This window comes from Aotus nancymaae, unplaced genomic scaffold (genome assembly GCF_030222135.1).
Source record: "Aotus nancymaae isolate 86718 unplaced genomic scaffold, 86718_ANA_hifiasm-v0.15.2.pri h1tg000092l, whole genome shotgun sequence".
Taxonomy (NCBI): domain Eukaryota; kingdom Metazoa; phylum Chordata; class Mammalia; order Primates; family Aotidae; genus Aotus; species Aotus nancymaae.
This window is the reverse complement of record NW_026988507.1, coordinates 6,612,359-6,626,816: the sequence shown is the minus strand read 5'-3', so window position 1 is coordinate 6,626,816 and position 14,458 is coordinate 6,612,359. Positions and strand designations below refer to the sequence as shown.

At 37.1% G+C, this 14,458-nt stretch overlaps 1 protein-coding gene across 1 annotated transcript in view; it reads right to left on the bottom strand.

The window, feature by feature from the left end:
* The window catches only part of ADAMTS20 (ADAM metallopeptidase with thrombospondin type 1 motif 20), a 207,427-nt gene that overhangs the window by 100,743 nt on the left and 92,226 nt on the right, over positions 1-14,458 (bottom strand). Inside the window, exons 12-14 of the mRNA XM_012459057.3 lie at positions 11,303-11,448; positions 9,916-10,097; positions 9,676-9,812 (exon numbers count right to left, since the gene is read on the bottom strand). Of these exons, the coding sequence (XP_012314480.2) occupies positions 9,676-9,812; positions 9,916-10,097; positions 11,303-11,448 (465 nt within the window). The remainder of the gene's footprint in view (positions 1-9,675; positions 9,813-9,915; positions 10,098-11,302; positions 11,449-14,458) is intronic.

Below are 14,458 nucleotides of genomic sequence, written 5' to 3'. Positions count from 1 at the left end.
CAAACAGGTATATGTTCACTGCAGCCTATTCACAATAGCAAAGACATGAAATCAACCTAAGTGTCTTTAATGGTAGACTAGATAAAGAAAATGTGGTACATATACATCATGGAATACTATGCAGCCATAGAAAAGAATGAAATCATGTCCTTTACAGGAACATGGACAGAGATGGAAGCCATCATCCTTAGCAAACCAACACAGGAACAGAAAATCAAGTATCACATGTTCCCACTTATAAGTGGGAAGTAAATGATGAGAACACATGGACACAAAGAGGGGAACAACACACACTGGAGTCTGTTGAGGGTAGATGGTGGGAGGAGGGAGAGGATCAGAAAAAATAACTATTAGATACTAGGCTGAGTATCTGGGTGATGAAATAATCTGTACAACAAAACCCTGTTACATGAGTTTACCTATATAACAAATTTGCACATATACTCCTGAACCTAAAATAAAAGTTAAAAAATAAAAAAGAATGATGAAGCTTAAGTATGGTGCTTTAAAGTTTACAAAGTTCTTTTCACAAATATCCTTTCAACTAACAGGAGATTCAGTACAACAGAATTGTTTAAAAATATATACTGATATTGCTGTAAGTCAATATTTTCACATATCCATTTAAATGGCCTAAAAAGCCATGTTTTCTTAAAGGGTCATCCACAGACCTCCTGCATCAAAATCACATGGGGTGGTATTTAAATGACAGATTCCCAGATCTTCTGAATTATAATACTTGGAAATAAAACCTAGGAATCTGTGTTGTAACACTGACATTGATTCCAATACTCACTGTCATTTGAAAACCACTCTTCAGGACAGATCCAAGATGGCTGAATAGGAACAGCTCTGGAGTGCAGTTCCCAGCAAGAACATCGCAGAGGGTAAGTGATCACCACATTTCCAAACAAGTTATTACTGCTCACAGACCAGGAGACTGGGCTGAAAAGCACCACGAGTTTCCAGCATGGCTGTTTCAGCTGGCGCAGTGAGTCTCCACACAAAAACTCACACAAATCTGGGTGGCCATTTCAAATGGCACCTGGATGCCTGGGAGACAGAGCCACCCATTCAACTAAAAATAAAGGGGCTGAAACAGGGAGAAAGGTGATCTGGCTCAGCAGGTCCCACCCCCACAATGACAAGCAATCTGAAACGTTCTGGATCAAGAGTTTCACAGCAAGCACAGCTGGCCCCAGGACGATCCAGCTCTGTGGGGGTAAGGGTGTCCACCATCACTGAGACAGTCTACCACTACCGAGGCAGTCCACCATTACTGAAGCAGTCTGCCATTACTGAGGCATTCTGCCATTACTGAGACAGACCACCATTACTGAGGCAGTTCTAACTATACCCCTATAAACAAAACAGCAAGGAAGTCCACACAGCAGCTGGGCAGAGCCCACAGCAGCTCAGCAACACCTCTGCTGGCAGACTGTGACTAGGCTACATCCTAGCTGGGCAGGGCATCTCTGAAAAATGGCAGCAGCATGTCAGGAACGTATAAATAAAGCCCCACCTTCCCAGGACAGAGCACCTGGGAAAAAAGGTGGTTATGAGTACCACTGCAGCAGACTTAAACGTACATGCCCAGCAGCTCTGAATGGAACAATGGAGCTCACAGTTCAGCACTTGAGCTCCCATAAGGGTCAGACTGTCTCCTCAAGCAGCTTCCTGACCCCTGTATATCCAAAGAGACACCTCATAAAGGAGAGCTCAGGCTCTGAGCGGGTATCCTTCTGGGACTAAGATAACAGAAGAAGAAACTGGCAGCAACCCTTACTGTTCTGCAGTTGCCGCAGGTGATTCCCAGGCAAGCAGGGTCTGGAGGGAACCTCTAACAGTCCTACAGCAGAGAGACCTGACTGTTAAAAGGAAAACTAAAAAACAGAAAGAAATAACTTCATCATCAACAAAAAGGATGTCCACACAGAGACCCCCATCCCAAAATCACCAACTACAAAGACCACAGGTAGATAAATACACAAAGGTGGGAAGAAACCGGTGCAAAAAGGATGAAAACACCCAAAACCAGAACACCTCTCCTCATCCAGGGGATCACAACTCCTCACCAGCAATGGAACAAAGCTGGATGGAGAATGAGTCTGATGAATTGACAGAAACAGGTTTCACAAGGTGGGTAATAACAACCTTTTCTGAGCTAAAAGAACATATTCTAATCCAATGCAAAAAAACTAAGAAACTTGAAAAAAGGTTTGACGAAATGCTAACAAGAATAAACAGCTTAGAGAAGAATATAAATCACCTGATGGAACTGAAAACAACAACACGAGAACTTTGCGAAGCATACAAAAGTTTCAATACCCGAACTGACCAAGCAGAAGAAAGGGTATCAGAGATTGAAGATCAACTCAATGAAATAAAAGGAGAAGGCAAGATCAGGAAAAAGAGTGAAAAGAAATGAACAAAGCATCCAAGAAACATGGGATTATGTGAAAAGACCTAATCTACGTTTGATCAGTGTACCTGAATGTGACAGAGAGAATGAATACAAGCTGGAAAACACTCTTCAGGATGTTATCCAGGAGAACTTCCCTAAACTAGCAAGGCAGACCAATATTCAACCCCAGGAAATACAGAGAACACCACAAAGAAATTCCTCAAGAAGAGCAAACCCAAGGCACAAAATCATCAGATTCACCAGGGTTGACATGAAGGAAAAAATGCTAAGTGCAGCCAGAGAGAAAGGCCCGATTACCAACAAAGGGAAGCCCATCAGACTTAACAGTGGATCTCTCGGCAGAAACACTACAAGCCAGAAGAGAGTGGGGGCCGATAATCAACATCCTTAAAGAAAAGAACTTTCAACCTAGAATTTCATATCCAGCCAAACTAAGTTTCATAAGTGAATGAGAAATAAAATCCTTTATGAACAAGCAATTGCTGAGAGATTTTGTCACAACCAGACCTGCCTTACAAAAGCCCATGAAAGAAGCACTAAACATAGAAAGGAATAACCAGTAGCAGCTATTCCAAAAATGTACCAAAATGTAAAGAACATTGACACAATGAAGAAACTGCATCAACTAATGAGCAAAATAATGAGCTAGCATCAAAATGGCAGGATCTAATTCACACATAACAATATTAACCTTAAATGTAAATGGGCTAAATGCCCCAGTCAAAAGACACAGACTGGAAAATTGGATAAAAACTCAAAACCCATCGGTGTGCTGTATCCAGGAAACCCATTTCACATGCAAGGACGCACAACAGCTCAAAATAAAGGGATGGAGGAAGATTTACAAAGCAAATAGAGAGCAAAAAAAAGCAGGAATTGCAATCCTAGTCTCTGATAAAATAGACATTAAACAAATAAAGATCAAAAGAAACAAAGAAGGGCATTACATAATGGTAAAAGGATCAATGCAACAAGAAGAGCTAACAATCCTAAATGTATATGCACCCAATACATTAGCACCCAGATACATAAAGCAAGTTATTAATGACCTACAAAGGAAATTAGACTCCCACACAATAATAGTGGAAGACTTTAACACCCCACTGTCAATATTAGAGAGATCAACGAGACAGAAAATTAACAAGGATATCCAGGACTTGAACTCAGATCTAGAACAAGCAAACCTAATAGACATCTACAGAACTCTCCACCCCAAATCTGCAGAATATACATTCTTCTCAGCACCACATCACACCTACTCTAAAGGTGACCACATAATTGGAAGTAAATCACTCCTCAGAAAATGCAAAAGAATGGAAATTGTAACAAACAGTCTATCAGACCACAGTGCAATCAAATTAGAATTCAGGATTCAGAAACTAACTCAAAACTGCCCAACTTCATTGAATCTGAACAACTGGCTCTTGAATGTAGACTGGATAAACAATGAAATGAAGGCAGAAATAAAGATGTTCTTCGAAACCAACGAGAACAAAGACACAACATACCAGAATCTCTGGGACACATTTAAAGCAGTGTCTACAGAGAAATTTATAGCAATAAATGCCCACATGAGAAGCAAGGAAAGACCTAAAATCAACACCCTATCATCAAAATTGAAAAAGCTAGAGGAGCAAGATCAAAAAAACTCAAAAGCTACCAGAAGACAAGAAATAACTAAGATCAGAGCAGAACTGAAGGAGATAGAGACACACAAAAAAAAAATCCTTCAAAAAAAATCAATAAATCCAGGAGCTGGTTTTTTAAAAATATCAACAATATAGACAGACTGGTAGCCAGATTAATAAAAAAGAAAAGAGAGAAGAATCAAATAGATGCAATAAAAAACGATAAAGGGGATATCACCACAGATTCCACAGAAATACAAACTACCATCAGAGATTACTACAAACAACTCTATGCACATAAACCAGTAAACCTGGAAGAAATGGAAGAATTCCTGGACACTTGCACCCTCCCAAGACTAAACCAGGAAGAAGTCGAAACCCTGAGCAGACCAATAACAAGGGCTGAAGTTGAGGCAGCAATTAATAGCCTAACAAACAAAAAAAGCCCAGGTCCAGATGGGTTCACAGCTGAATTCTACCAGACATACAAAGAGAAGCTGGTACCACTCCTTCTGAAACTTCCAAATACTCCAAAAAGAGAGAACCCTTCCCAAATCATTTTATGAGACCAACATCATCCTGACACCAAAACCTGGCAGAGACTCAACAAGAAAAGCAAACTTCAGGCCAATATCCATGAGAAACACAGATGCAAAAATCTTCAATAAAATACTGGCAAACCGATTGCAACAGCACATCAAAAAGCTTATCCATCACAATCAAGTAGGCTTCATTCCTGGGATGCAAGCCTGGTTCATCATATGCAAGTTTATAAACATAATTCACCACATAAACAGAACCAAAGATAAAAACCACATGATTAGCTCAATAGATGCAGAAAAGGCCTTCGACAAAATTCAACTGCTCTTAATGCTAAAAACTGTCAATAAACTAGGTATCAACGGAATGTATCTCAAAATTAAAAAAGCTATTTATGACAAACTCACAGCCAATATCATACTGAACGGACAAAAACTAGAAGCATTACCTTTGAAATCTGGCACTAGACAAGGATGCCCTCTCTCATCACTCCTTTTCAATATAGTATTGGAAGTTCTAGCCAGAGCAATCAGGCAAGAAAAAGAAATAAAGGGCATTCAATTAAGAAAGGAGGAAGTCAGGTTGTCTCTATTTGCAGATGACATGATTGTATATTTAGGAGACGCCATCATCTCAGTCCAAAATCTCCTTAAGCTGATAAGCAACTTCAGCAAAGTCTCAGGATACAAAATCAATGTGCAGAAATCACAAGCATTCCTTTATACCAATAACAGAATTAAGGAGAGCCAAATCAAGAATGAACTGCCATTCACAATTGCTACAAAGAGAATAAAATACCCAGGAATACAACTAACAAGGGATGTGAAGGACCTTTTCAAGGAGGACTACAAACCACTGCTCAAGGAAATAAGAGAGGACACAAACAGATGGAAAAACATTCCATGCTCATGGTTAAGAAGAATCAATATTGTGAAAATGGCCATACTGTCCAAAGTAATTTATTGATTCAAAGCTATCCCCATCAAGCTACCTACAACCCTCTTCAAAGAACTGGAAAAAACCACCTTAAACTTCATATGGAACCAAAAGAGAGCCTACATAGCCAAAATAATTCTAAGCAAAAAGAACAAAGCTGGAGGCATCACACTACCTGACTTCAAACTATACTACAAGGCTACAGTAATCAAAACAGCATAGTACTGGTACCAAAACAGAGACTTAGCCCAGTGAAACAGAACAGAGACCTTGGAGGCAATGCCACACATCTACAACCATCTGATCTTTGACAAACCTCACAAAAACAAGCAATGGGGAAAGGATTCCCTGTTTAATATATGGTGTTGGGAAAACTGGCTAGCCATGTGCAGAAAGCAGAAACTGGACCCCTTCCTGATACCTTACACTAAAATTAACTCCAGATGGATTAAAGACTTAAACATAAGACCTAACACCATAAAAACCCTAGAAGGAAACCTAGGCAAAACCATTCAGGAAATAGGCATAGGCAAGGACTTCATAACTAAAACACCAAAAGCATTGGCAACAAAAGCCAAAATAGACAATTGGATCTAATTAAACTCCAGAGCTTCTGTACAGCAAAAGAAACAATCATTAGAGTGAACAGGCAACCAACAGAATGGGAAAAAATTTTTGCAATCTACACATCTGACAAAGGGCTAATATTGAGAATCTACAAAGAACTAAAACAGATTTACAAGGAAAAAACAAACAAGCCCATTCAAAAGTGGGCAAAGGATATGAACAGACACTTTTCAAAAGAAGATATATATGAGGCCAACAAACATATGAAAAAATGCTCATCATCACTGGTCATCAGAGAAAGGCAAATCAAAACTACATTGAGATGCCATCTCATGCCAGTTAGAATGGCGATCATTAAAAAATCGGGAGACAACAGATGCTGCAGAAGATGTGAAGAAATAGGAACACTTTTACACTGTTGGTGGGAGTGCAAATTAGTTCAACCATTGTGGAAGACAGTGTGACAATTCCTCAAGGACCTAGAAATAGAAATTCCATTTGACCCAGCAATCCCATTACTGGGTATATATCCAAAGGATTATAAATCGTTCTACTGTAAGGACACATGCACACGAATGTTCATTGTGGCACTGTTTACGACAGCAAAGACCTGGAACCAACCCAAATGCCCATCAATGATAAACTGGACAAGGAAAATGTGGCACATATACACCATGGAATACTATGCCACTATATAAAATAATGAGTTTGTGTTCTTTGTAGGGACATGGATGAATCTGGAAACCATCATTCTCAGCAAACTGACACAAGAACAGAAATTCAAACACCGCATGTTCTCACTCATAGGCAGGTGTTGAACAATTAGAACACATGGACATAAGAAGGGGAGCATCACACACTGGTGTCTGTTGGGGGGGAATAGGGAAGGGACAGCGGGGGTCAGGGAGGTTGTGGAGGTATAACATGGGGAGAAATGCCAGATATAGGTGATGGGGGGATGAAGTCAGCAAAACACATTTCCATGTAGGTAGCTATGCAACAACCCTGCATGTTCTGCACATGTATCCCAGAACATAAAGTGCAATAAAAATATATATATATATATATATTTTTTTTAAGTTTCAGATGTACAGTATAAGTCTTAAAGAACTACTGTATAGTATAGTGTCTATGATTAACAATACTGTATTGTATATTTTTTAATTTGATAAGAATAAAAACTTATGTTGTGTTCTTATCACAAAAAAAAGAAAACCACTCTTCAAAGAAATGTAATTCAGAGACTAAAGTATGAGTATGTAAGTAATACATTAGTATACTCCAAAAAGATGTCTTTCATGGTTATTATTTTAACTCATGACCTTGGAACACTGCAAATAATCTTAGTTTCAAATAAACACTTAAAAGTAACATTTTCTCTAAAACCAATACCCAGTGTAATAAACAGTGTTTATTTTTAAAAATGAATGAATAAATGAATGAACATGCAAGTAGACAGATGGTTTGTTCCAGAAATTTCAAAAAACAAATGCAGCTCCTCTCCATGCAGAAGCTATTCTCTGCATACATTGCAATAACTCTTTCTATTGTTTGGAATAACCCCCTAAATTTAGGGATCTGTAAAGAAAATTTCTTAAGCCTCATGAATTCTTTTATATACAAGGCAGATATTTTCAAAATCAAAATTTTAAGTGTATATTTTATAAAAGTAGTATGCCTCTATATGTTCAGATAATCTTCATCACAACTTCTGCATTTTCATATGACTTTATGCTGCTGATTTAGATAAAGCACAGCTTTTTACATTCCACTGAGTAACCTTTTCAGTATTTAAGCTGTTTCCAACTTAAATTATTTTAACTCTCTTTGAACATCTCATTAGCTCTTTGAGTGAAGGGCCTTTATCACCGAGATAACGTAATAGATGTTTGTTTATGGGGAGATGAAGTTGGCCTTATAGAGGTCCACTTTAACCAAAGGAGTATATTCATAGGATTATACTCACATTTTTAAACTAGTTTTTATCTTTTATTTTTAAATTGACAGATAACATTATATGTTTTTATCATGAACAATATGATGCTTTCAAGAATATATATACATTATGGAATAGTTACATCTAGCTAACAAATGCACAACTCACATAGTTATCATTTTTGTGGTGACAGCACATAATATCCGCTAAAAATAGAACTACCATGTGATCCAGCAATCTCACTACTGGGTATATATACAAAGGAAATGAAATAAGTTTATCAAAGAGATATCTACACTCCCATGTTTATCACAGTGCTATTCACAATAGCCAAAGTATGAAATCAACCTAAGTGTCCATCAATGGTTGCATGAATTTAAACAAGGTGGTTTATATACAAAATTGTGTATTATTCAGCCATAAAGAAATAGGAAACCTTGCCATTTGTGACAAGGTGGATGAAACTGGAGGACATTATGTTAAATGAAATAAGCCAGGCACCAAAAAACAAATACCATATGGTCTCATTCATATGTGGAATCTAAAAAAGTTTATCTCATAGAAGTACACTTACTCTATTCTTTGGACCACATTCACTATCCTAGTTCCCAAATTTACGCTCCATTCTCAAGACCGCCATTGCAATGCTTGTGCTTTAACTCAGCATCTCATCTGCTCTGACCTAGAATCCTGTTAAATGGACCACCTGTCTCCAATCTTCTAAACCTAATGGTTTGAAGATTCCAATACGCAAATCGAATCACATCTCTCCCTTGACTTCAAATCCTTCTATGTGTTTCCAAGGAGTTAAGGAAAAAAGTGCATTTGACAACCATCTGCTAGTCCCTAACTCCAACTCTGCTCCCTTACTTCCTCACTTCCTAAAACCTACTCATTTCGATACTTAGCCACAAGTCTCACACCCTCCATGAAAGGTTCTTTGAATCCTTTACCCACCTCTCCATAAAATAAGACACTCCTTCCTCAATATCTCTATGCTACAGCAGATGACCTAGCATTACATTATAATTGTTTATATGCCTATTTCCCCCACAAGTCTGTGACCATCTTGGAAGTGGGGTTCTTTGCTCCAACCTTTTATCCTGGTGACTTGAACAATATCTGACATCTAGTAGCTACTCAATCAATGATTGTCAAATGTACATGAGAAATAAGTGACAGCTGGAGAGAGGAAGGAAGGATATCAATAGTTTTAACAGACAAGGAAAACATTACTGTAGAAGGTTACACTTAACATAGCAAAATCCCTTTACTATTTTTGTATCCTATTATTTTCTATCTATCTTTTTAGGAAGCTGACCTCATTCCTATTGTGATTATGAGTACAATAGACCACAGAAAGTCAGCAAATTTATCTTAATGCTTTGTTGAGTCATTCTTGATGACAGAGAATTCCCAGTAACAAGGCTAGCCATACTCCTATAGACAGCATGATAACAAAGCTTGCTTTGTTGGAATGCCAAGAACATACACTGAAATAGTAAAAGTAGTATTTGGTTATGTAAATTAAAAAATTATTCTTAAAGTCACTTTAAATATAATAGAAACTTATAGTTACTTACCATACACATGCCTTGAACCTAAAGTCACTTTAAATATAATGGAAACTTATAGTTACTTACCATACACACGCCTTGAACACAGATGTCATGAGTTTCAGTTCCACAAGGAGTACCATCTTCAACCATAGCCTTCAATAGGTAGAAATCACTGGTTCCAGCAACCTCACAATAGAGTTTACAACGATCTCTTGTGCCAACTGTAAAAGAGAAAAAGGTCAAATTTTTAATGTATAATAATAAAGCTATGTGTTCTTATGTCTCAGAAAACTTTACATCAAAGAAACAGCATAATTTACTTACTGCCACGGTATTTTGGAAGCCACCTTACATTAGGGGGAAGACCACTGATGTTCACACGTTTACCATTAAAATCAGAGCATTGCTTCTCCCGAAAGTCTTGTGTGCCGTTTGGACATGAGTCAGTATTACACGATCGAAATTTCATCCTGCGGCCCACACAGTAATTTCCTCCATTTCTTGGCCTAGTCAAATTCATGACATCGTAAAGCTCATCAGTACAACATTATTTGTGCCACTTACTTCTAAAAGTTTCATTCTTTTCCAGGATCTAGAAAACCACTGAAGTCCCACTAACACTTTTTGTTTTTAACAGAAGTATGTTACATGAGTTTTAAGCAATTCTATTGATAATTAACCACAAAAATATCCACCTTAGCGTGGACAGTAAGGCATAGAGGGCAAAAATGATATCTTGTTCTTGGCTAGGTTAACTAACAAGAAACTAACAATGGAAGTTTGTTCTTAAACTTCCAAAAAAGGGTTTGCTCATTTTCTGGAAAGAAAAAAGACATGTAGTGAACCAAAGACAATAACAAAGGCAGATACCATGTTAAATAAAAAGAAAATATATATGCATCTTTGTCATGTATATCTTATTTATTACGCAGTTCAAGGAGTTTTATGGTATCAATCTATATCCATGTTAGTTTGACTTATGTTGGAAAATAAAATTTGTTTGTGGAATTTTTGGAATATAAAGACTTCTAGTATAATTTATCCTAAAATGTAAATAAACTAGATTTTATTCAGAGTATGTCACATTTCTGCATTAAAACTCCTTATTGATAATACTTGAAGAGTATCATATTGCTTACCAGCTTATATATCATATATACAACAGAAACATTATTTTAAAATATTTATGCAATATTTAAGCTCTTTTAAATAGTTTGATGAGGGGAAGATATGCTTCAGTACTTATTCAGCTAAAAACAATGATGCATCTATAACCAAGGAGCAGAGAGAAGAAAATATCATGTCATACTGCACAAAACAGTAAAAAAATTGGTAGCCAAACTTTATATGTTGTCCAGAAGATCCAAAACATAAGTGAAAGGAGCCAGGATGTTTCATTAGGCATACAGTAAATGTGAAGATGCCATTATATTACTGTCACTCATATTTACGAGTATGCCTCAAAATTTATACTAAATTAAAAAACAAAAAATGAAGAAAATAAATCTCAGTTCAGATTATAAAATTTAATCTATTTAAGGTCTTTTAAAAATGTCTGAATCTACTAAAACATGGCTTAACGTGTTCCAAAAGTTTTCTGAATCTCAGAAACTTACGGACTGACCTCCAGTTTTAGAAGTGAGTGAAACTGATGTTTACTTTCTGGTGCCTTGAGATAATCTTAATTTATAGTGACATAAAAAAGACATACTCAGGACGGTTACAGTGCCTGGTTGTGCTTTCGATTCCACCTCCACATGTTCTTGAACAAGAACTGTAAGGTTCCCATGGTCCCCATTCACCGTTTACTGGATGTGTTTCCATTTCTTTGTTTATGCATAGCCCACGGAGGCAATGCTATAAAAATAATAAACACAAAAAGAAATAATGCCATCTCTAATTAGAACATCAAAAAATTATAATAGCAGCATAGAAGAACAAACTAAACAATTTGAAGCAAGTTGTCATTAATTCAGAAATGTGATTACATTTGAAACAATTTTATGATGATTTCCTATCCACTGAGTAAGATCTATGAAATACAAAAGGAATATAATATTTCTCTTGGCTTTAAGATTCAGAATATCATTGGGGAGGATGGGAAAATTAAATAGTAAAATGGAATATGGGGGGTAATTTTTGACAGAAGAAACCAAATACTGGGTTAATAAGGTATATTTCCATGCTTCTATTTTTTTACTCAAAGTACCTATTCACTCTTCCACTCTTATAAAAAGCTTTCTACTTTATCCTATCCAAAGTCTCAAATGACAATCTTTTCTCTTTACTTTCATCAAGAAAATGGAAACTTAGAGAAGAGTCTACCCACAGTCTCCCACCACCTGTTCTACCCATTCAACAGCATCTGCACCCATACATTCAGCCTTGTTGCCTGTTAGCATACTGGCACACTCAGGATCCCAAAGTCAATCCCTCTGCTTGTGCACTTAATCCCATCCCTTCTCACTACACCAAACATCACTCCAGAATTCTCTCATCTCTTCTACATCATCATCATTTCAGGGATAGCTAATCAAAGTATGGCCATGCACTCATGCTAGTCTATGAACTAGTTACCAGACTGAGAGAAGATAACACAAGCTCAGATAAAGCATTTAGAAATTTTTATAAGATTTTTACAGAGAAATTTTATGTCTAAATAAATAATTTTAAAATTGGCTTGTGTTTATTTTTAATTGTGGCAAAACATGCATAACATAAAATTTACCATCTTAGTCAGGTTCAAGTACATAGTTCAATAGTGTTAGGTATATTCACTGTTGTGCAATCAATCTCCAGAACTTTTGCATCTTTCAAAACTGAAACCCTATACCCAATAAGCGACAACTCCCATTTTGTCCTTCCTGCTACCTCCTCATAACCACCATTCTACTTTCTGTTTCTATGAATTTGACTACTCCAGATACTTCATATAATTGGAATCATATAGTACTAGTCTTCATGTGACTGGCTTATTTCACTTAGTGTAATATACCCAAGGTTCATCCATATGTCAGAACTTCCTTTTTAAAAATGAATTATATTCCATTGTATGTTGTCTTAGTCCATTTAGTACTGCTATATAAGAATACCCAGGATTGTATAACTTATAAATAACAGAAATTCATTTCCCACAGGTCTGAGATCTGGGAAGTCTAAGGTCAAGACCGGTAGGTTTGGTGTCTGATGAGGCCATTCTCTTCTTCCAAGATAGGACTTTTCACGCTGCAGGCTCTGGAGGGAGAGAATACTGGATCCCCACAGGGCAGAATGTAGAAGGGCCGAGACAGCTCACTCCTGAAGGCCCTTTTATAAGGCATTAAACCTACCCATGAGGGAAGAGCCCTTATGCCCTAGTCATATCTTACAGGCCCCATCTCGTAATACTGTTACATTGGCAACTAAAATTCAATATGAGTTTGGGAGGGGACAAATATTCAAACCATAGCGTATGCATTTATCACACTTTGTTTGTCTTTTCATCCATCAATAGATACTGAGTAGCTTTCACCTTTTTATTATTATTTGAGATGGAGCCTCGCTCTGTTGCCAAGGCTGGAGTATAGAGTGGCATGCGCTCAGCTCGCTGCAACCTCCGCCTCCTGGGTTCATGCAATTCTCCCACCTCAGCCTCCCGAGTAGCTGGCATTACAGGTGTGCACCACCACAACAAGTTGATTTTTGTATTTTTAGTAGAGACAGGGTTTTGCCATGTTGGCCAGGCTTGTCTTGAATTCCTGCTTTCACCTTTAGGTGTTGTGAATAATGCTGCTATGAGCATGAGTGTACAAATATCTCTTTGAGATCCTGCTTTTCATTCTTTGGGTATATATCAGAAGTGGAATAGCTGGATCATATGATAGTTTGATTAATAATTTTGTGAGGAATGGCCATACTATTTTCCATAGAAAAATCTGGCATATATTTTGAGTGTCCTTTTTCCATTTCATTTTCCTAGTCAATCATATTTATTACTTTGTACAAAAGTAGCAGTTTGTAAATAATCAGAAATTTTAAAAAAGAAAAAAAGCGATCTTTTACTACAGATAATTTGCGGAGTAGTTTCCTAGATTATTCTCAACATACAAATACAACTCTTATTTCTCTTACTTTAAAAAAACAATAGCAACAACAAAATCTTTCTTAGATCTCACTGCCCTTACCAGCTACTGCCCTGCTTCTCCTTGAAAGAGTTGTCCATGTTCATTTTTTAACTCCCTGTCTACTCTCTCATAACCACCCCAGACAGGTTTTTATATCCTATTCCTCCATGAATCTGTTCACGTGTAGGTCGCCAATGGCCAATTCTCATTCTCTGTCTTCCTTATCAGTAATATGTGCACAATTAATCACTCTTCTTCTTTGACACATTTTTTTCTCTCCATTTCCAGGGCTCTACACACTTGGTTTTCTTCCTTCATAATTAATTTTTTCTCATTTTCTTCTGCTGTTTCTTCTTCTTCTTCTTTGTGACAACTTAATGTTGGAATGTTTCTCCAGGATCATATCTGTTTTTTTATTCTTTTCCGTTAACAGTCACATCTAGTCAAGGTCTCTCCCCTAAACTCTCTTCTTCTTTGTGACAACTTAATGTTGGAATGTCTCTCCAGGCTCATATCTTGTTTTTTTAATTCTTTACTCTTAACAGTCACTTCTAGTCCAGATCTCTCTCCTAAACTCTACTCTCATATATATGTCTACTTACTTATGACTATTTTCTGGAATGTCTAATAAACATTTCAAACATAGGCATAGCATATCCAAAACAGAACCCCTGCCCTCCCAGCTCAAAACTTGCTTTTACTGAGTCGATCTAAGTTGTTCAGCCAAAAATCTAGTCATCATTTCTCTTCTCCTCTTTGAACAC